Here is a 24421-nt window from a genome sequence, read left to right as displayed (position 1 = left end):
CAATTGCTTTAGTGGATAAGAGATTATTTGCAAATCTGAATTCGTTTTTTTATTATAATTTTCAAATGTAAAGGTGCAATGATTTACAATTTCAATAAAACAAAAAGGAATATCAATGAAATGGTCCAAATAGGTACTATGCAGCAGTAAAAGCAAAGATTTTGATTAATTTCATCAAACTTCTTTGTATCTTGTAGTAAAAGATCAAAGGCAATATCATTATTACAGAATCATTATTATCATCATCACTTTAGCATGATGCTAATAATGCAATCTCCCTTTATCTGAACTATGATTGGTTAAGAGCTCCAGGATCATTGGCTGCTGTTGAAAGTGTGTTGGTAGAAGACTTTGGCGTTAGCTTTGTAGTCCAAAGTTAAAGCTGCGCCGATACCCTGAGCCCCCAGACTCGCTCCGCCGAGGGCCGAGGACTGCTGCAGGGACAGGAGGCTGTAGCCATGGAAACGGCCCTTGAACTTGTCAGATGATGCCACTTTATCCAAGACCTCGGTGAACCCTTAGAGAGAGAAATACAGAAACAGAGGGGTAACTGAAAATGGCTGGGATTCTTTGCAGATGATGCAAATGATGTTTAATGAAGGACCTAATTGTCTTGATGTGTGACACTGACCTGGCTTCAGAAGCTCCCAGCTCTTCCACACTGAGCCCACACCCAGGATAGGCAGTCCTAGGTCACCATTCAATAGAGGCTTTGATCACAGAGGGACAAAGAAATTCAAATGTGAATATGAGTATGTGTGGTTGACATGTTTGTGTGTGTGGGATAATAATGCTGGTGAAAGTTTTATTCTGAGTGAAAGATGAGTCACGCTGACTCACAAATCTAACACAGCTCTCAAACCATGAACTTGATGTGTAAATGACGCTTCACACTTCTGAGACAATTTACCTGGAAAAGGAAACTTAAACTACTGTAAAACCAATACAAACACCAAAAACCATTTAAATAAAACACTGTGAAAAACGAACTGAACTAAATTACATTTAAAAAGTCAAAACTAAATTGAAACTAGGTGAAACTACTGTAACTTTGGTTATTTGTTACCTCTTTTGCTGTAGGTAGGACTGCTTCTATATGTTTTGCCAGGACTCTCCCAGCCTGAGTGAACACATGCTGACAGAGAGCGTCCCCTGCTTTTGCTCCTGAAACACATGCGCCCAAAAACGTTTCAGTTCACCTTCCAATCAAATCTTAAATGTTTGCTCTTAAAAGAACCAAACAGGAAGTGATGCACAGCCTACCTTCAGCGAGCTTCTTGCAAAAACCTGCAAAATGGGACTTCTGGAAGTTTGTGTAGAGGTGTGGCAGCATGCCCATCAGATCTGACACCTGCATCAAGAAAGTACATTTATTTTTTAATGCAAGTAAACCTTCTAAACTAGGACACAGACTCCTTTGTCAATGCCAGTAGACAAATATGAGAGGTAAAACATACTGTTTCTATTACCCTGAGCTGGTATTATTGTACATATAAACACATTTCTTGCTGTTGTGGCAATCTGACCTGGAAGTACTCGTACATGGCCTTTCCGACATGTGTGACGTCATGAGGAGGAGCCACCAGGTTGTCTTTGGCATCAAACACCGCCTTCACCGCCAAGTGAGAGATCCAGAAGGCTGAGAAACAGAGCTGTGAGTTTCTATCAATCAGTAAAGCCATACATTATTCAAATATATTACATATCTCCATGGTTACCTCCTCCTTCATCCCCTATCATGTGACCCCAGCCTCCACAGCCGACCTGTGAGCCGTCAGGGTGAACCAGTTTACAGTTAGAGCCGGTCCCTGATATCAACACCACACCTCCTGCAGAGAAAACCGACACAGTGAGCTGATGTCATTATATGACAACAATAAGGACGACTGCAATCATCTCATTAAGCCATAAATGTGGAGAGACTTATGAAATGATATCTCTTTAATACAGCCACACCTGAGTGTAAAGTATCAAGCCATGCCCTGTTATATGACTTCTTAGGCCATACTTGAAAATTACTTTTAAAGGTTAATGAAGATGGTATGTTGTAATTCGTAAGTGTCTATGGCACAAATATTTCCTTGGGTATTAATGAAGTTCTTGAAACTGAGTTTTTATTTTATTGTGATGTTAGTACTTAGTTATTTCCAAGTAACATTACAAATACCATCACTGCATATAGGCGATTTAGATTGGTTCAGTGTAAATTCAGGCTAGTCCTTAACAGTGTTGGGTGTAACGCGTTACAAAAGTAACGGAGTTACAGTAATATATTACTTTTTGCTGTAACGAAGTAATGTAACGCATTACTAATGAAATGTGGGTAATATATTACCCGTTACAATGCTCAGTAACGCAGTTACAACACATTTTAACCCGAAATTAAATGGTACATAGCGAGACATTCCGACACCAGACAAATTGTGCGGGTAGATTAGTAAACCTGGTGTGTTTACCCTTCAGGCTTCGCGCCGGGATCTTCGGGGCAGTTGAATGTTATTCACCCTCTATTCAAAAAAGAGAACGGAGCGAAAAATACTAACAACAAATTGTGTCAGGTGCGCGTGACCTGCTCCGCTGCGCGTGCATCATTTCCAAAGTGCTTCCACAGCAGTGACACACATCTGTGGATAATCATTTATACGAAAATGGTTAAAGCAACCATCCCTAAACGCCAGCAACACTGCATCTACTGCAGACAGTAGCAACAGGTCAGATGGGGACATCACGTTACCCTCCGTTGTGGACACTAGCTTACTCCCGCCTGACTCGCCGCCCTCAACCCCGGAGCAGCAGTCTTCATCGCCCGAAACACCGCCGCCCCTCTGCGGCCCGCAGGTGCCAGAATACCACGGCAAAACAGAGCATGCCAAGGTATATCTAAACAAGTACCCGCCTGTACAGTGGGGTTAGGTGGTCATTTTGCAGCTCGTGGTATACAAATAGACAAGGGCTAGAATATGTGAAAATAGTGCCATATTCTGCCATGCCTGTAGAAATGTTGGGTCACAAATAATGCATACAATAGCACAGATGCCTTCACCACGAATGGCTACAAAAATATCTCATATCCCAAGCTTATCAACAAGCTAATGTTGCAGCTGAAATGATCTCCAGGTCACAAATTCAACCTCACATGATGATGTGATACCAGTTTTCAAGCACAGTACATGTTCTCTTCCCAGAGTATATGATGGGACCAAGGTGATGATTTAGTAGGCTACATGGTTTTAATAATACTTTTGCTTTTCAATGTTTGCCATTTCAAACCATGAGCTGGTTCAAATAATATTTGCCTTGATTTACAATATGTATCATTTGTTTTATCAGTACAGCTTTGAAGCTTTTGTGCTTTTCTTTGCCACAGTCCACTTTGGACTGTATGAGATATTTCAGGATATATATTTCACTTTTAACTCACTTGAAATGTTCTCACTTGCTTGGTTTCAAAACATAACAAATGCCATAATCTGTTCATTGGGACCATCAATGCTATTTCTCATTGCTGTTGCCGGCCACTATTGCTCATGTAAACCTACTACTGCTGCGCCCCCTGTAATCTCACAGGCACCCTGAGTAATTTTGTTCTGGAGCCAGGCCTGCACACGGCCATATACTAAACACACTACAGAGCCCATTCCGTGTCCTGTCAGTGTTTACTTCCTCTCTGCCTTATTCTGGTGATTTATCTGACGTCCAGCGCTCCGTCTTTTAACCTCTTTTCCTTTCTCTTTCTTGATCCTCCTTAGCAACCTTCATTATAGTCCTTGACAGTGGTCTGTGCTGCTGTATTAACAACGTGTCACATGTTAAGAATTTACAATCAGAATGGAGTATTCAACTAAGCCGTGTAATACAAGGTGTTAGTAGCCTTAATGGCCTACACAGTTGTTATGCTGCTATACCACATCGCCCTTCACTGGATGTATAATGAGCTGCACTAAATTACATTTCAGCATTTAAAATACCTAGCCATTCTTTTGCGGTTATTTTGGTGAAAGTAACTAGAAAAGTAACTAAAGTAGTGTAACTCATTACATTTCAGAGACAGTAATTTTGTAATGTAACTTATTACTTTCAAAAGAGAGTAATAAGTAATATGTAATATATTACATTTTCGAAGTAACTTGCCCAACACTGGTCCTTAACGCCTTTCTCCAGCATTGCTTGGTTAAAGTGTTGTGCTTTGTGGGGGTTCATTGCAAAAAAACACTAGTTACCGTGATCGCTGGCAGTTGCCATGGCACCAATAGCATCTGTGGTGATGAAGTAGTGCTGGCTGAGAGCGGGGAACCGCTGCTTCATTTCAGCGATCAGTTTGTCGATGGCTGATTTCTGCTCACCCCCACTCAGAGACATGCCCTGCACACACAAAAAACAGTTTGAAATGCCACTTATTTCTTAATGAAATACTATCCCACAACATGGTATCTTCGATTTACCAATAGGCATAGTGGCGTGTTTGGATCCAGCCCTGCCTCCATCTTGGCTTTCTGGACCATGTCGTTGATGGTGTCGATACATTTGTCAACCCCAACCAACTGTATACAAAACATATGAACAGAAAGAGCACAATGACTGATAGCATTATTGTTTGTAAGAAACATGTGGAATATAAGGTACAATATTTAAATCTGAGATGTAGTGTAGTAGAAATATAAAGTTGCATAAAATGGAAACTATTAAAGTACTTCGAATTTGTACTCAAGGTACTTGAATGCACTTAGTGACATTAAATCACTGCAAAAAAGGCAAGCACATAATCCAAATTCCCCCATAAATAAATGTTTTCCTCACCCAGTGGTTGGTGGATGGTCCCTCTGTCTCTGCCAGGATCTTTCCATCTGCTGACAGCAGCACCACCTTGGAGTGAGTCCCTCCACTGAGGACACACACAGAGAATAGAGGGAATAAACGAAACTGAAACACACAAGCTAAAAACGAATGTATTTGTCATTAGTCCCTTATATACTCATAGCCGAGGCAGAAGGGACATAAAAAGCTTTACAAATATATCTATATTCGTATGTAAACGGACAGTACCCCACAGGTAACTTAAGCGAGAGAAAGGGGTCACGAGACAGATGCTCGCGCACAAGAAGTCAGATAACTAGTCTGTGGTCATAATGAAACTCATTCAATATCGGCTGGTACCGCGCATTTCTCAGTGGCAACCGCGAAAAAACGAGTAAAAGCCTTCATACTAGCCTTAACTTATAATTCATAATATATGAAATTGTAAAGTTTAGTTTTATATTCGAACTTATTCTCACCCCTCTACTCCGCCGAACACTGATGCCATGTCTCGCTTCCTGTTTTGGTTCAGTGTAGTGCACAAATATCGCGAGAGTTGCAACTGAACTTCAACATGCAATACTGATAAATTACCAGTAGGCGGCAGCTGTGCTCTTTCTTCACAATACAATACAATAACTCCATAGTATCAATTGTATTTATACCATAAGTATAACTTCAATTCATTCAAGATAGTAAACACTATTAAGCATCAAATAAAACCACTTACAACTGATGACATATAGCCTAATGTTTTAATCATTTCATAAATTGTGGAAACACATAATTATATTTTCTATTAAATTATATATTCTTTGTGTGCTTGCTGCATGCTTTTACAATGCTGTTGTATTGCAAGTAACCATATTTATATTTGTGTGGGTGTCTATTTTCTGGAGTTCTTTGATTGAAGTCTTGTGGTGTTTTTTTCCCGCTGATTGCAGACCAACAGGTCAGAGTGATTTGAGTTGATTACTGCCTCAAAGAGAAATGCCTGTTTTTCTCACCCAAGCTTGAACAGATTGTTGCATCAAAAAGAGAAATACATTATTCAAGAGCCTGGCAGTGTGCAGGCCTCCTTTGTGCTCTGGCTCCAAATTAGAATGTTCTGTCTTGCACGGCACCTGAGTATTTTTGCCTGGACGTGCACCTGGTCCCTCAATACATAGGTCTAAATGAAGTCTAAAACCCTATACTCAGTCAGTGTCAGGGATTTAGCAGCATTTGTTATGATCTGAAACAGGGACAACAGCTCGTGAGCCAGCAGGAGGCATCTGCAACACATTAACTGTGGGGCCAGCTTCTCTTTGCCAACATAGACTGCTATTATCATTCCTTGGCTGCTCGACATTATTTGAATATCTCTGTAGTTGAAGTTAGTATTAATAATGGGAAATCTGATCTTTCTTTATGATGTTTGCTCGTAGGCCTACAAGGAATAATAACTACTATGAGATGTATAGTCCGACTGTCCTCCTGAGATGTCCTGTTAGTTCGCCAAACATAATGTTATCACATGAAGTGTACAGTGTAATTATTATTATTATTATTATTATATAGATTGCATGTGCGTTAGAAAGTGCCTGCGTTAAAGCTGAAACCGATAGAGAAGTTACACAAGAGCGAGGAGGTGGGACTCGAGGAGCGGCTCGGTGCGCTCTGCACGCGCTGATCACTGCCCCTCAGACCGACAAGTGAAGCTCCACAGAGTCACTACCGGATGTCTGCTCATTCAGATTTCAAAATAAAAACACGTCAGAACTTTGTAAAGCCCAAAAACAATCACAACAAATTATGAAAAATGTCTCAAACTTTCCTGGATTAAAATCTTGTCTAAATAATAATGTTTAATAAATAGCACTGATACTTCCAATGGTCAGACCAGTTGTCCTGTTCCTGGTAGGCCTATGTGTTAACTGCATAACGGCATTGCCTCTAATTAGTTCAGTGCACACATAGTTATTATGGTATTAAAAGTACATTTGTGAGATTACCAGACTATTTTCAAGTGGCGTACAAAGTAGGGCAGCTTTTAACAGATATTTTAAGTAGAGGTTCAGCTCCTCACATCATCAGGCACCAGTATTTTGCCTGATGATGTGTGGCTTTTACAAAAAACACAGATTTCACCAAATTACAATCTCGTAATATTCTTGAGTATCCAATAGAATATACCATTTTTGTTTTACCCACTTGAAGGAGATACATTGAAATGCCATGAGCCTTAAGGTTATCTGTTTTGTATTGACATTGTCTGAAAGCCTAGACCACATTAAAATTTGCTGAATTTTGCCAGAATGCCCCTGAATCTATTCATTAATCAGACTTTTATTCTGAAAGTTATAACCGGAAGCTTTACCTTATCTATGCAGAGTGGCTTTGTAGTGGTCCAGCCCAGCAGGAGGAGTGAGAGGCGACAGATAGGCGACCCACCGACAACTTTTGGACACTATTTAACTTTTGTCGGACCACCCAGCCACTGTTTGGGCTTTTATTTTTCTTTTAACCATGACACCTTTAACTGTGCGCGAGCGGTACGATACATGCGTTATAACTGCTGGGGAGCGGAAGTGAAAGGAGGAGGGAAGTTGTTAAGGGGGAAAGAAACCTCTAAAAAGTGATTTTCGTCCAGTCAAGTTCAACTCAAATCTCGTCTTTTTAGAGGAAGGGTGGCCCTGGAGAGTTTGGGGGGCATGGACACCCACGTTAAGGAGGGACAACTTTATGTGCAGCATCAAAAGTTTGGCAAGGTAAGTCCAATTATAAAGAAACAGTTACTCTGCTTAACCGAAATGAGGACATATAACTGTAGGCAGTGACCATTGTACATAAAGGATGCCATACAACAAAAACTACGTAGCAAGTAATAGGAATGTAATAAACCGTTATTATATGAAGAAATAAACTATTGTATAATATCCAAAGGCCAATAAAACTATATTTTTCTATTTGGACGTTATCGAAAAAGCATAGACAAGGAAAGGAAACAGCAAGTGTGTACTTTAAGAACACTGTTGTTGTCCTTTATAGAAATGAAATAGTAACATGTTGAATAACGATTATGTAATGAATTAATTCTCTATTGGAACATTATATGAATCATAGAGTTACCATGTGTTTATGAGAAATAGAAATTCTGCAATTCTGCATAGCAGAAGTACTGTTTTTTCAGTGTTTCAACTTTGAGCATTTCCTAGTTGTTGTCACTAATGGAGCACATATTGGTGCAATTACAGTCATTGTGCCCAGCTTCTTCAAACTCATTTCATTTCATTTCAAACCTTTATTTAGACAGATAGGTCCCTTGAGATCATGGATCTCTTTTACAAGGGAGACCTGCAAACTGACTGTATGCAGAGAGGAAGCTACAGCAGGGTCTAATGATCTGGTCTTGTTTTGATGTGGTGGTCTGCAGTAAACCAGCTGTGCATCTGTGTGTGCATGTGAGTGTGTTAATGAGCTGGAATGCACTGTAGGAACATTCAGTAGATATGAAGATACATGGAGCCACAGCGGGCTAAAGCAAAGTGAATGAGGTCAGAGAGAGGGAAGAGATGGGTTGGAGAGCTGGTGACACATCAACTTATTAAAGTTGCTTTTTACTACTTATTTTCTTTTACAAAGTGCATTCAAACAGTACAGTCATGTGTCCAGAGAAACAACATAGGCATATATGATATAGGGATTCCGGCACATGTTCAATTTCCCTAATAAGTTTATATAATAAATAAGTAAATAAAAAGCCGAAAACAATGATAAAAAAACTAGGGATGAAACGTGACATTTGTACAATAACTTGCATAATACAAATATACAAACGATTCATCAATGTGTAAATGCAGTTAAAACACATTTGTATTAGTAGAGAAGGCTTAGACTATCTCTTTGATCATATCGGTTGACAGAAAAAGAAAATAACTGGGGGACTATATGTTTTGAATTGTAATCTGCACGCATTTAAAATTAATTAAAAATGCATTATGACTTTCCACAATAAACACATACAATGCTGCACAACACGGAATATTGAGTCGGAAAGATGAGACAGTAGAGAGAAACAGACGTATGGCAGACATATTGCCACTTGGTCTTTAGACCTGTTCTTCACACCATTACAAACACTTTAGTAGCTATCACCTCTGACTGTATGTAGTCACTTACTTTCTGATCACACAGCAGCAGTGGACCAGGAGATAACACCTGGGGGTGTGTCTGTGTGTTTGTGTCACTCCATGGCCTCCGTGCAACCTTGCCTTGGGTGCGCAGCCAGATAAGAACTCATTTACTCTTCAGATTTGTAAGAGGGTCTTTGTCTCTCCGCCTCTCTCTCTGGTCATATGACATCCATCAACAAAACCTCCTGGCCCTGTTTCCTGCCCTGAACCCACCAATCCACAATACATATTCACACTCCCAAAACACACTTTCAATGCCTTCTATAAACTGTAGAGAATACAATAGAAAACGGACAAACCAACTCTCAATATTTTCATAAATAACACGTTATCTTTTCACAGTAAAACAGAAGTGGATACAACAGCAGCCCAGTAAAAGGAATAGTAGAGGAAGCTGGCAGATCTGAAAGTGTTGAAACTGGTTTTAGGTTTACTGTTGAATTATGCAATCTTTAGAGCTGTCAGTGGACACACACCCACGCACACACACTCATATAGGCTTGTTCCCATGTGGTTAATCGGAAAATGTGACTTACTGTGCAGCAGCAACGTCTGACCCAGGTTTCTGTTATAGAGCTTAGAAAGCAGGCTTACACTTCATATACTTGTGATTTTAGTATCTTCTGTCTATATCCAATCCTGTTAACAGTATTCGAGAAAAAAGTAACAAAATAAATAAATAGAATTGATTTGAAATATTCCCAAATGATGTATTACATTTTAACGTGTGTCCTTGAACCTGTGTTCACCTTTTAAGTATCAGCACTTTTTTTATTTTTTGAAATGTGTGGTTGTGTATTTGTGGCTTTATATCTTGTGTTTCATGCCCTGTGTTGTTGTTTTTATCGCTATACCAATTCCCTCTCGGGGCCAAATTTAGGTCTTGAATTTTTGAATCTGATTCATCCGATTATCTCAGTCTTTGTTTAGCTCTGCGTATCCAGCTGAAACAATAGATTATAATATTTACAAGTTCAAGCTATACAACTTCTGTATGGAGCTATTCTCACTCTCATATCAATAGAAACTCCTTTTAAACACTTTTGATTTTGCTCACAAATGTTATGATTTGAAAAAATAAGACTTTTTTCAATGCACACATGGTTGATCATTTCTTTCACATGTTGTGAACCAACTCTGTGTTGTTGAGCACCAAGATGATATAATATTGCCCCTTTAATTGTCCTTGTATTGTTCCTGCCCAATGCACACCTGATTAATCATGTGTTAATTAGCAATATGCTACACCTGTCAGCTAAATGGGTTATCAAGTGCTCAATACCACAGATTTTAACACGTTCATACACAGAATTTGAAAGAAATAAGCCTTAGTTATTTTATTTCCTCACATAAAACAAAACCGTTGTGTTTATATTTATGTTAAGTATTTTTTTGCCTCTATGATTTCTAGTGAAAATAAACAGAGATGTCTTTGACCTTTTGGCCCCCCGCACAACAACATTCATAAGAATTCTGCTATTAGTCATTAACCATTCTTGGTATACTAACATAGTAAAATATGACTTATTAATTGATGTAGTCATGCTTTTATTTAAACTTCCCGGTTTAATTTAGCAAGTATAAGTATTGCATTTCAATGAAGTTGTGATGTCTTAAACATTGATGAGACATTTATGTGTAATGACAGCATCATCCGATTAAAAAAAAAAAGTAAAACTTGTGAAAGCCCCTCCAGAGAAGTAAGATAAATTATCTTAGGTAGAACTCCACGAGATGAATACACTTGATATAAAATCACTTCTGGACTGCTCTCGAACACCACAGCATGACACTTAGAAACAAATGGATCTGTGTTCGACGCACATTGCATCAGAAAGGTATTCATAACATCCAAAGCATGCCAGAGATGTGTGGTGACGTGGAGCTGCTGTCTGAACTGTCTGGCTGTGTGCATGCAGTCAGTGTGGTTACACTACAATAGGTCCGTCCTAAACTTCATGCTGTTGTAATTACAGCTTTTACACTTTGTAGAGCTGTCATGTGTTTTTAATGTGCAGCTTAAACTGACCGCAGAGCCATTTGAAGGTAGAGTTGTGTGTGATTGGATCTGTAGTTTGTAGTTGTGTCACACCCTGGAGCTACAACATCTTTTAGTTTCACGGTGATTTTCGTGTGCAGATGAGGGCAGATGACAGACAGATTCATCCAGGAGCAGGCAGACACTTGAACAGACGAGGTGTGTCAGGGTGAAACAGAATGAAACACCCCGAGGCTAGACTTATACGACTGTCAAAAGTAATCACTGCCTAATGGATTAATGGGATTTGTCTGATTTCTACGTTAAATCATATTTCTCAGAAAAGAAACACCGAATCTTTTGTAATATGAATAACTAACTTGACGTATGAAAAGTGTGTAATTCTCCATATATACTCTGCAGTGGGCGTATTTTCAGGAACAACGGCATGATGTTGTGAAGCTAAATGGAAAGAATTGATGAAGCAGAAACAACGATTAGCTATTACAATGATATTACTCAGTGCATGGAATAGTTTTTGTAGTATTCTTTCCTGAGTCATAGTTCATTCTTTCCCTATTGCTTGTCAATATGAATCAACCTAACTTTGCATATTCCTTTCGTCACATTAACATCGTCTATTTATAGGGCATTTGTTTGGACCAAATTGTAGCTCTGGCCTGAATGAATAAGACTAAAAATACACGTTAAAAACAATCCTACCATGAGCCTGCTGCATGATGAACGGATCATTTACCATTTAAATGTTTTCACCGATCAATCTGCTCATCATTTCCTGTTTTTGTAAAGTCAACGTTTTGGGCATATCATTCAAAAATTAAAGCTGAATTTATCAAAGTCATTCTGTTTTTTCAATCAAGTAAATTACAACGATTATCACCATATAAATATATCCGGCTGTTTATGTCCGGGTTGATCATGCTAGCATTAGCCGTTTCTGTGACGACATAAAAAATGCTTATTCATGTTCCTCCATTACACTAAATCATTCTCTGACATTAGGTAAACGCTGTACAGTTTGTTAAACAAAAACGTTTTTAATATATTAATTGTACTATATTAATTAATAGTATTGGTTTTGTTTCAATACCAGTGACTTGAGACTACGGCAATGTATACTTTTATTTGTTTTCCATTCTGAAAAAGTTGGTTTTGGTTCTTGATCACATTTCATTGTGCTGCTGGAAGCATGCTGTCACTGGTCTGACCTACTTCTGGACTTCATTATCTCTCTTGGAATATTTGCCTGCTCCAGAAATAGCTTTTTACGTGCTGCAGACCAGGAGAGCGGCATGTGCACATTATAGACGTTTCTCTATGGTTTTAGCTTTAAGGAAGACAAACAAGTGATACAATAAAAAAACAAGAACAACTTCACTTTTGAGGATCCCAAACCAATTAATAAATACAAAATAAAATATAGATATTTTATCTATATATATATTTATACATTTTTATTTGATAACATCATTTTGTTAACATAATCCCATAGCAAGAAATAGCATAAATACAACATTTAAAAATATATACATGTATTTAAAAAATAAAATGTATTTATACGTTAGAAACAAATCAAAACATATACTACTTATAGAAAACATTTAGATGTATTTCTACTTCACTCGGGTAGACACAAACTACAATAGTAAATCCAAACCAGCCAAACTCAGTCCTGACATGTGAGAGATGTATTTTGTAGACATAGCAGAGGACTGTGGTCAGAGCAGCGGTCTGCCTCTCTCTCTTAACACACTTCATTCACGTCAATCATACATACAAATTGCACACACACACACACACACACACACACACACACACACACACACACACACACACACACACACACACACACACACACACACACACACACACACACACACACACACACACACACACACACACACACACACACACACACACACACACACACACACACACACACACACACACACACACACACACACACACACACACACGTTGCAGGAGTGGGAGGGCTGTGACAGCACATATGGGGGGAATGCTGGGGGGGATCTACCTCACTGAGATATTGTGTTGGAGGCTGAGGGTGGAGTATTCCTGAGCAGGCGGTGTAACCAAAGTTATCTTGCCCTCTCCCTAGCCTGCCACTCCTCCACAACCCTCCTTCCTCTCTTTAATTATCGCTTCCTGTCTTCCTCATTGCTTCTCGTTTCATCTCTCAATTTCTCCCCACATGCTGTTGTTTTGTTTCAATTATCTTTCCTTCTACTTCTTTGTCATTGTCCTCCTCCCATGACCTTTTTATGACCCTGTATGCACAACTTTCTAACTTTGCAGACAAAAGCAGGAAGCAGCCAGGTGTTGATTCAATCTAAAAAAAAAGTGATAACTTTTTTCCATATTTAATGTTAATGTTTTGGTCTAGTTTAAAAAAACAGTTGCACTTTTTTGAAAAAACATGTATTTACTTTCTTGCCCGGATTTGTGTGTGTGTGTGTGTGTGTGTGGTCCACATTGATCCTGCAGGGATCTGATTTCTACCCACTAGAGCTGTGATTGAAAGCATACATTAACCCCCAGTGCCTGCCTACACGTGCGTGTGCACACACACACACACACACACACACACACACACACACACACACACACACACACACACACACACACACACACACACACACACACACACACACACACACACACACACACTAGCTGCACTAGCTGGCCCCCCTCCCAATGTACAGCGGAAGTCAGACCTCCTGAGTATTTGTGTGGAAAAATGTCCACCTGTCCCAGTGACTCGGTCTGCATGCACACACACAAACACACACATTCTGGAATACTATCCCCTATTTGTTACAGTAACATCTCACGTGCTGGAAAAAAAATCCCCATTGAACTTCACTGGTAAACACAGCTCTGATCCCCTGCATCCAAAGCTGCAATACAATAGTATAAATGAAAATGATTTTCCACGTCTCTGAGTTTATTGTTTTAACACACATCATTGCTTATCACAATTACCAACAAATCATACATTTTCTTCTATATACTGAATGCATGCTAGCAGGATTTCTTTTTCTACATCATGGGGTATGGCAATGGTTAGCGATAACAATACATGTGTTGCATGTTTCTGAAAGTGCCTCAATCTACAATTTTCAAGACAGAGCTCTAAATTGAATGTTTGATATAATAGAATTCATACATTTACGCCTAAAATGGCAGGAGGATCACAAAATGGGTTTTTAGCGTGGACATTTTTTGATCTGCTTTTGGCACGTTTATTACAAATATGAGCTGAAAATATGCACTCGCTTACGAAAATGCATTCCATTTACACATCTAAAGAAGTGTCTTTAGTGGCCTTTCTTAGTAATGTCAATTTGGAAACGCGATTACTAACACATCGGCTGTTATTACAGAGAAGGCTATGTCTTTTTTGGGCTCTGCGAGAAACACACACACACACACACACACACACACACACACACACACACACACACACACACACACACACACACACACACACACACACACACACACACACACACACACACACACACACTTATGTTCTTGTGAGCAGGCAGGACGTCCGTGAGGAAGTATATCTCTGTCAGGATCCTTTTTTGCATAATTTCCACTCGGTGTATTAGCGGCTGATAACGGTCTGTTGCCTTATATGGAGCAGCTGCTTCACACGCACACACACACGCACACACACGCACACACGCACACACACACACACACACACACACACACACACACACACACACACACACACACACACACACACACACACCTCCAAGTTAATGCTTCACACCCTATTTGTGTACAACTGCACAATCGCACGTTTGTGTACAGCAACAGATGGTCGAGAATGCACCAAGGGAACAACAATGCACACATATGCACATATTAACACACACACACCTGGATGCAGAAGAAGGAAGTGAAGAGAATCCTCGGTAATGACAGTCCCACACATTTCCTGTCTTTTCTGGCAGTTAGTTTTATCGGCTCATAGTGCGTTCACTTATGAAACTGTGTGTGTGTCTGAGTAAAACATTGATGAAGTTGGCTTTTATGTGTGTGTGTACACTTCTTCAACTGAGTCCCATCTTGTTTGTGCTCATTGTTAAATTGCAACCATTTAAACGTAACAGTAACCCGATTGTTGAAAGTAAATATGTATATTTATTTACTGATGACTTATTTTGTGTGTGTTTCTATGACTTGCTACTGTATACTTCTACTACGCACTAGTTACTCTGCAGATGAGAATTTAACATACAAAAAGCGCTTGACCTACGATTTTCTATTATAAATACATCTTCAAATGTCCTTTGTTTGTAAAAAGTCCCCAAATGTTGACTTTAAGATATATGACAGGGAATACTCTCAATGTAAAGACTGGAATCAAATGGTATTGAAAATAATGGACACATAGATATTTTAATACACATTTATTTTCATTATTGAGCTGCTGTGAGGCTTCAGTTTCTCTCTGTGTACTTTTGCTTTAGTTAAATGTTTTTATTGGACCTCCCAGGTTCCATTTTTGCACTTTTTGTTTCAGAAAAGCTTTTTTTGGTAATAATTGTCTTTTTAGCAATTCTCCTGCTTATTGGACCTGGTTCCCCCACATCTCTCAAAAGGTCCCATTCTAGTTAACAGGAGTTCCCCCGCAGGTCAAAGGGTTTTCTGACCTTCCTGTCACATGCTCTGCTCTGAGTGAATGTCAGGAGAAAACACACACCGTGAACAAATGTCATGATCTTCCAGAGTGTTAACGGGGGACTACAGGGACTTCGCAAACAAGCTTTTTAATTCTGCTGTCTCACTCAGTTTGGTTATAATCACATGTAGAGTAACTTCTGTAGTGTTTGCAGTGTGTCATCACGTCCATTGTTAGCACTGAACATCTGGAGTGCTGCACACTGGCTGTGCGTCTTCTTCAGCATTGTGTGTCATGTACCTTTCTGTCCCTGGGGAGGAAGAGGTCATTGTTAGCTGCTGCTTCCTCGCCGCTGTCCTCAGGGAGAGAGGCACCTGTCACAGAGCTTGGACCCGGTTTATTTTGAACCTCTTCCCTATCATTTCTCACAGAGCTGTTACTTCTTTTGCGTGCACATCTTCGTTTGGGTCCCAGCAGGGTAGCAATAAAGACCCTGAATCTTGGGAAATGTTTTGCCCTTTGCCCTAGATTATTTTAACTTGGTTCTCAGTTCAAGTTGTGATGAGCTGCATGCTCACTTCACCACAGCAGTAATTCTGTAGCTGTGGACCACTGCTGCTGATTGTACAGGAAACTATGATGTGTGCATCCGTTCTGACTCAAACTGCTTTATATTAATCAGCAGACCTCCTAATTTAGGCCTCAGTAAAGTAGAAGTAACACAACAATGTGAAAATATAATTTTGACTCACATCGTCTGCGGACTTCAAACAGTAACATTTCCTCCATTTCCCTTTTCATCAGTGTTTGATTATTGTCTAGCGAACTCTGCATTTAGCTTTTCCCCGTAGCTTTCTAAACAAACCACATGCAAATCCCTAGACTGGACAGGACAGTGGGAAATTAGTTTTCCAACCTCTTCTTCTTCCTGTTATTTCCTTCCAACATTCATAAATAGCCTTTTGATGTAAGATGCTGGTCTACTAGGGGGACAAAACATGTGTTCCTTATTGTTGTTATACACATAATAGACATAAATACATACAAAACTGCCAAGGCCTTTTCCATTTTTCCATCTGCTCCATGCTGCATCCTTCCGCTAAGTCTTAAAGGTCTCCTATCATGCAAAATGCCCTTTTTGACGTCTTTTATACATAAATATGTGCTTTACACCCACGGCCCTATCAGAAACGTCGCTATCAGAAACAATGCGCGACGTGTTTTGGATGTAATATGGTCTTTGTTTGAGAGAAAAAGCATTTGAGCTCAATACTGTTTCAGAAATAATCCTTGATGTGGTTTGGAACATGATATGGCATTTAATCACGGCAGCATTTAGCTGTATCTGCAGTAGAATTCTGAGCAGGCACAAGCTCCCCCTCCTCTCTTTTTTTTTCAAGCTAAGGACCCATAATCAGCACTTCTGTAACAGGCCTGAAATAGAGGGATGTCTAAAAGGCATGATCTGTTTGGTATTTTGAGCAAAACACATCATAGACATGTTATTTATATATTTTGAAATATCTGAGACCCGTAATATATGCCTAAAAATATCATGATAGGAGATCTTTAATGAAATCAGGGCTATTTCAAAAGTTATAATAAATAATCAGTGGAGCTTTAATATTTTCTACTGACCCTCTCATCAGAAATGGAAGAAGAACTGGTTCGTCCTGTTCCCTGCCAGCCAGAACGGCATCGCCCGCCTCGAGTTCTACGACTCGGGGGGCGGCGGAGGCTCGGGGAGCGGGTCCACGGAGAAGTCCAGGAAGCTCGACAAGAAGATCATCCGCCTGTCCGAGTGCATCTCCATCCTGCCGGCGCTGACAGAGAGCTGTCCCAAAGAGAACATGTCGGCCTTCTGCGTGGAGACCAACGACAAGACGCACGTGTTCTCCGCCGAGAGGAGCACCACCAAGGACTGGATGGACACCATGTGTGACATCGCCTTTAAGGTATGTTCTTCTTTCTTCATGTGGGAAATGTGCCCAAAAATATTTAAATAAAGAAAAACTAGTTCCCTACGGCCCGTCTACACTACAGGCATCAACAAATCTCGAAGCTGGGCGTGTCTGAGGCTTGGCGATTTCTCGCGCCCAAGGCGACCAACAACCAATCAGGAATCTCCCGCCCGCCCCCGGCATACAAAGCAATAGCAATGTTAAAACGAAGTAAACTGGATATAAACTCCCCAAACAGGCGAAAACCTACCAGTTCCACCCACTGTCTCTGCCTCCTCCCTCCATGCCTGGCTCCTCCGGTTTGTATCCCGGTAGATGAACAGAGACTGATCATACAGCACCGGGTGATTCACTACCGCTCCATTTTTTTGAATATGAGGAAATGACCTGCGTAGTCTCTCCCAGCATACACGCGGTTTGATTGGCTAGCGCTTGTACTGTCAGATTTGCATACGCGGGATTTGATTGGCTGATGCCAAGCATCGAGCCTCAAAAGTTGAACATTGTTCAACTTTTGATGCCGATAGATGCTCGTGATGCTTGCAAAGCCATGCCATGCTCCCCACAATGCAGTTCGGCGAAGTTTAAAAATCTTCTACGTCACCCCATTCAAATGAATGGGCGAAGCGTTGAAAGCATTTTCCGATGCCTGTAGTGTAGACGGGCCGTTAGTTTGGTGGGAAAAGCTGAGGAATCGCAGTTTTAAAGTTTCCATTCAACTGGCAGCGTCTTGTTTGTGTGTCTTCCAACATTTCCCACAAGCCCCTGGGGTGTCCAAACAGGCTACAGCTTCCATTTTGTGCAGTCACACACACGCATACACACACATGATCATTAGACATATTTGCAGAGAGGAAGCCAGAGGAAGCTTCCAGGAGGACGACCTTATCCGCTTCTCTGCTGCACACTCACTCTTTATTTTCATTTTCTCTCATGCTTTGCCTTTCCTTTCAGTGATTGTACAGGAAAGATTTCCCCAAAACAACAAGTGAATTAATATATTGTGAAAGTCCTGATTGTGTGTCTGTGTGTGTGCAGGGCGGCAGCAGCAGCAGTGCGGCTGCAGACCCTAACGGAGGGGGCCTCGACCTGCAGATGTCTGAAAACCTCATCTACTACTCCAGAGAGGAGGGTAAGGACTCTCAACTGTGTGCTGTTCATTTATGTTATTTTTTGTTTACATTACATTTAATTGTTCAGACTAGTGGAAAGAAAAACTATGGATTTCTCCTAAATTAACCAACATAACATATTAAATAATGCAATCATTTAAATTTTTCAACATAAAACTTAAAAAAAACATAATTGTCAACTTATTGTTTTTCAAGTTTTTGTCAAATGAAGTGAATATCAATGGTTGAATTCACATGCAGTAATACTACTACTACTACTAATAATAATAAGTAATCATTCCAACATAAGCTAAGATAGTTAGATAGTTCCCAAATGTAGCATAATGACTCATTTGTATATTTAAACATAACATTTCAGAAAGCTTTTATTAAAACAAAAATAACTTGATGTGGGGAAGTTTTATGATATCTACTGGTCAAAAACCTGTAGTGTCTCCTCTTATGAAAATATAGCATTGCATTACAGACAATCATTAGACATACAAAAGAGAATGCAAGTACACCAGAGCAAAAACACCTCTCCTTTGATCTCCAGTGACCGAGTTCTGGGTGAGCGTGCAGCGCACCGAGGCGTCAGAGCGCTGCGGGATGACGGGCAGCTACTGGCTGAAGGCCGAGAGCGACATCTTGATCTTAAAGGAGCCGAAGACCAAGAGGGACGTTCTGGCGTGGCCCTACAAGCTGCTGCGGAGATACGGCCGGGACCGGGTGGGTTATATGTTATATGTTATAAGCGATTGATGGTAGTTAGGAAGTGCAGATGATGCTTTTAGCTGCAGTGTGGTCAGAGACTTACCGTCACAGAGGGTATTTACAGCTTTACAGTGGCTGTTTTTGTGTCAGTTACATGCTTCAGATATAGAGACCAGGGACCTCATTTATAAAGCCTTGCGTGGGAAGGTTGCTTACGTAGGACAAAGCAAATAAATACGCACAGACATTTTCCGATTCATAAAAGACTGCGTACCGGCGCAGGACTTGTGTACGGCACGTCCTACGCTGGTTTCCCTTTTATAAATCACAATCTACTCGAAATGCGGCGCAGCTTTTGCGGCCTTCACGTAACGCCCATATTTGACTAAAAATAGTCAAATAAACGCCCATTCATTCATTTTGACTGACTGCATGAAGAAGATCGCAGGACATGACGACGGAACAGCTACAAAAGACATCTCCCACCGTGTCAGATTTTGGTTCTTTTGGAGAGGTCGAGATAAATCATATTGTTTGGTGGATGCAGTTTGAACCAGAGTAGCAGCATGGAGGTCGGATCGTCACCAACTGGCGTACGCCATCTTTTGAGCGTACGCACCGTTTATAAATGAGTCCCCAGGCCATAAAATGACTGGTGACCTTTAAAGGTCTGTCAGGTTTGTCTGAAAAAATGGTTTTCAACTTTTCATGCATTTTCCGAGACTGAAACTTTGATGTTATGCACCCAGAAGAATAAATACATTGGATGTGTAGGTCTTTTGTGACCAATATGTATGCAAGAAAACAAGGGGAAGAAAGTTTGAATCATAATTTCTCAGTTAGTGAAAGCAGTGAAGTAATACAATTGATATGCTGAGAAAAGTGGAAATTCAGTGGGAGAAGGAAGCAGGCTTCCTCTGAGCGCCAGGAAAATGATAAATGAGTGATGACTGGAAAGCTGCGACTTGTGTGACTGGCTCCATTAGTTCAGCTGGCTTTTGTTCAGACACCTCAGTGTATATATATATATATGTCACGCTCACTTTCACACTAAAACATTTCCCCCTTGCTATCCCTCTCTAGGTGATGTTTTCCTTCGAGGCCGGCCGACGCTGCGACTCAGGCCCCGGGAACTTCACCTTTGACACCAAGCAGGGCAACGAGATCTTCACGCTGGTGGACCAGGCCATCCAGTCGCAGAAGGTCCAGGCCGAGGAGCGCCACCTCAGCAGCCCCCTCAACTTCGACCCCGACTGCCCGTCGTCCCTGCAGCACATACGCAACGCCCCCCCCAGCAGCCTAACAGGAAGTGGGGACAGCAGCAGCTGCAGCAGCCGGGAGGCCGACGGAGATTCAGGGGGCAGCAAACCAGGCTCTGCTGACGGAGTGCTGGGGAAGAGAGAGGGTGGAGATGGAGGGGGAGGAGGAGGAGGGAGGGGGCAAGGAACAGGACTAAAGGGGAGGAGTTTACCAGAACCTCCAGCCATAATGGGCGTTATGGGAAGTGCGGGGGTCCCTGTGAAGTCTCCAAGAGGTCAGGTGGCAGCGAAAGGTGCTGATGAACATGCAGCTTTTTACTCTGAGCCGGCAGACTCCGTGCGCCTGCCTCTGCACGCCGGAGACTGCCTTTACTCCGACCCCGTGGACACCATCAAAGCTCAGAGCCAGAGCAGCACCCACCCTGTGGCCCCCCCCCGCCTCCGACCGGCAGGAGATGACGCTCCGGGAGTTCAAGGGGATCATCACCTGGGAGGCAGGAAGCTGCCGGACCTGTACTCGCACGTGTATGACCGGATCAGCCTGGAGCTGAGCCAGAAGACGGGCGCACTGAGTCTGAACGGAGCCGCGGGGGGGGGCAGAGGGGGGAACAGTAACAGGAGGCCCCCAGGAGGTCAGACAGAAGGAGCTTTAACGCCTCCCGCTGCGCGTCTGGAGCACATCTACGACGAACCAGAGGGCCGCGCCTCCACCGGTAAATCAGGGATGACAATTTATGACGAGGCCTGCCTGGAGCCCCACATCCACAGGAGGAAGGACGAGGCGGCCCCTTCAGGGCCGGAAGGAACTTACAGAACTGCTTCGCATGCAAAGCCAATAGACCCCCACAAACACTCGCCCCCGCAGCCGGCCCAGAGCCGCGGCACGCCTCCACCCCCCGCACCGAGGTGGCCCAAACCCCTCACCGGCCCGAAGCCCGGCAGGATGAAGAAGGAGCCGGTGCCGCTGCCCCCCGGAAAACATGGAGGCAATAATGTAAACAACAACAACAATCTATGGGTGGGAGGGGACACGGGGCAGGAGCTGTACAGCAAAGTGTCAAAGAAGAAACCTCCACCTGCTGACTCGTGGGATTCGCTGAGATCACCTGAATGCATCTACGACAACCTGGGAGACGTCTGACTCGAGGACTAACAGACCAAACCTTTATCCCCTTTGTGAAAAGAGGAGAAGTGCAAATGCAGAACACTCAGTCGTGGCCTTTATTCCTGCAGCTTTTGTAACATTTCTTCAAACTGTGGACTGGCGATATGTCGATTTATTGGAAGTAGATCAAAGCACAACTATAAGATCATGGCTGCTGCATGGAGTGAGACTATGGAAGGGCCACCCTGTGTGTGTGTGTGTGTGTGTGTGTGTGTGTGTGTTTGAGAAAGAGAGAGTGGGTGTTTGCATGGTCAAACCCATAACTGGAGTACCAAGCCACAGTGTGGTGGGAAGCTGCCACTTTTCTATAACACACATCGCACACACAGCGTCTGGATGTGCCAGAAGGAGCCCGGCCTGCAGGCTTCACTTTAACAAGCTGAGAGAGCGGCTTGGCTCCTTTTTATTAAATATCCACCGTGCTTATGAAGTTACTAGGAAACATGTTTTTGCACTGCTTAGGTCCGGAGTATCTTTGAGGCTTCAACAAAAGGAGCTGGCTTTTTCTATTTGTGCATTCTGGACTGATCCATCTTCTCAATGAGCGGGGGGGGGATTTACAACATCTGCAGCCGAGGACACTAATATGTGTCGTTGCCTCTGAGGATACATTAAATACAAAAACATTGTTGCTACTGTTTTAAAGGAAGTGAGACATAAATGGGTCGTAAATAGGTCCTGTGGGTCACATGGTCGTCATTAAATTACAGAGGTGACTTCCTGCACAACACAATATTATTGAAACTTTTATGTTTCTAATGACAGAAAAACTAAATATGAAGCTAACAATCCCCGGCAATGTGTCAGTGTGTATGTGTCAGAAACAGCTGTGCTGTCTGTAAATATAACTATTAATAAAAATGGCTCCAAAAAGGTTTATATTTGTCCTTCGGTGATCTGTAAACGAGGAGTGTGTCCCACCAGGAGCCGATCAGACGGATCTTTTGAAGGTGTTTTTCTGTTTTGAAGCAGGACAGTGTGACCTCACCTCCCTCCCTCTGCCACGCTTTGTTTTTGTTACTCCGCTCAGTTTCCAACCACTTAATCAGACCGTTACAAGTGGAGCCTTTTAGAGCAAAGACTTTCTCTCTTTCTTCCTTCCTTTTCTCCGTCTCTCTGCATTATTTCTGTTGTTGGGTTGCTCTGGTGACAGTTAATGGCGGCTGGTTTGTGTCGGACACGCCGTGCATTTCAACTGCAGAGAGATACCGGAGGAGGGCAGGAATACAAGATGGAAAAATAGGAAGATGGAAGGAAAAAGAGGGTGATTATCCTGGGCTGAGGATGACTAAGGAAGTAGAAAGAAAGACCTGAAAAGATGCTGACATGATGAATGCTGGCTGGATGAACCTGTCTGTGTGCTTGTCTTGCATAACACGTACAGAATGTTCCCGTCACTGATGCTCTTTATCCCATCATCCCTTTTTATCCCCTTTCTGTATTTACCCACCTGCTGCTGGAGGACTGTCCCGTCCAGAAAGTCCTCCAAAAGTATCTTGATTACACATCTAGGCTATATTTCCTGACTCGTCCCCCCCTCCCCTTTTCTTTCAGACAGAGCAGGGGAAGAAAAACAGAAACGACGACAAACTTCTGTCTTTCTCATTAAACCCTGCGTGAACTCATAAGATAAAGAGGCACGCAGAACAGTACTTCTTTAATATGGCTCAACACTTCCTCATTGGAATATCCAAAGCGCTGTTTATTCTTTTACAGTCGGGGAAGCGGAGACTTTGACCAAGTTTATGGTCATAAAGTGGAACAGTGTTTGTAGAACCGAGTGGAATATTTATTTTGTAATAGCTGTTATGTGCTTTATCTCAAATGTGATTCAGCTCATACGTAGCAAGGAGCATTCAACCATTCAATAAGTATTTGTATTGTTTTTTGCACAAATGTATTTTTTACGGCTCTCTAACTGTGATAAGATTTTGATTTTCAAGCTCGATGGCCTTCTGATGGGGGTGAGTGTGTGACGGCTACACAGAGCCCTCTGCTGCTGCCCACTTTGTTCAGTGTACGGAGAGTCGGGGGGGGGGGGACTGACGGCAGACGTTCCTCTGATGCTACCATGTCACCGTGCATTCCTGTGAGATTGTGTGTTCAAGGTTTGTCGCCTCATCTTGAAAGCACATCGCACTTCATGGTTTCACATCTACTTCGGTGACTTTTCTCACTTTTTGACGAAATGTCAAGATGTGTTGCTGCAGACGTGACATTACAAAAGTGTGAATTAACCGATGAACCGCTTTTATACATCTACGCTTGATACAATTCAACAGACGCAGCTCCACTTGCCTGTGTGGGTGTGTATGTGTTGTTTCTAGCCACATGACGCTATATTTGGCCAGACGGTTTTATCTGCAGGTTTGAGGTCTCCGCATTTCTGCACACACACACACACACACACACACACACACACACACACACACACACACACACACACACACACACACACACACACACACACACACACACACACACACACACACACACACACACACACACACACACACACACACACACACACACACACACACACACAGTTCAGCTGCTTTCATCATGTCTCACACTGTCTTCCTGCC

General features: G+C 41.9%; 2 protein-coding genes across 2 annotated transcripts; one reads left to right on the top strand and one right to left on the bottom strand.

The window, feature by feature from the left end:
* Nucleotides 1-36: 36 nt before the first annotated feature.
* On the bottom strand, nt 37-5325 carry nagk (N-acetylglucosamine kinase). Its single transcript, XM_034105497.1, has 10 exons — nt 5274-5325; nt 4798-4882; nt 4443-4541; nt 4221-4362; nt 1719-1829; nt 1527-1639; nt 1264-1351; nt 1067-1164; nt 632-710; nt 37-517 (listed from the first exon to the last, which is right to left on the bottom strand). Exons 1-10 carry the CDS (start codon nt 5300-5302, stop codon nt 315-317), a joined length of 1047 nt encoding a protein of 348 aa, XP_033961388.1. The 5' UTR covers nt 5303-5325; the 3' UTR covers nt 37-314.
* Nucleotides 5326-7183: 1858 nt separating this feature from the next.
* dok1b (docking protein 1b) lies at nt 7184-22713 on the top strand. The gene is made up of 5 exons (XM_034106172.2): nt 7184-7544; nt 17275-17580; nt 18625-18718; nt 19255-19427; nt 20496-22713. The coding sequence occupies exons 1-5, from the start codon at nt 7488-7490 to the stop codon at nt 21810-21812; spliced, it is 1947 nt and encodes a 648-aa protein (XP_033962063.1). The 5' UTR covers nt 7184-7487; the 3' UTR covers nt 21813-22713.
* The last annotated feature ends 1708 nt before the right edge of the window (nt 22714-24421 follow it).

This window comes from Pseudochaenichthys georgianus, chromosome 18 (assembly GCF_902827115.2).
Source record: "Pseudochaenichthys georgianus chromosome 18, fPseGeo1.2, whole genome shotgun sequence".
Classification (NCBI taxonomy): domain Eukaryota; kingdom Metazoa; phylum Chordata; class Actinopteri; order Perciformes; family Channichthyidae; genus Pseudochaenichthys; species Pseudochaenichthys georgianus.
The sequence above is the reverse complement of the archived record's forward strand: the minus strand, read 5'-3'. Positions and strand labels throughout refer to the sequence as shown.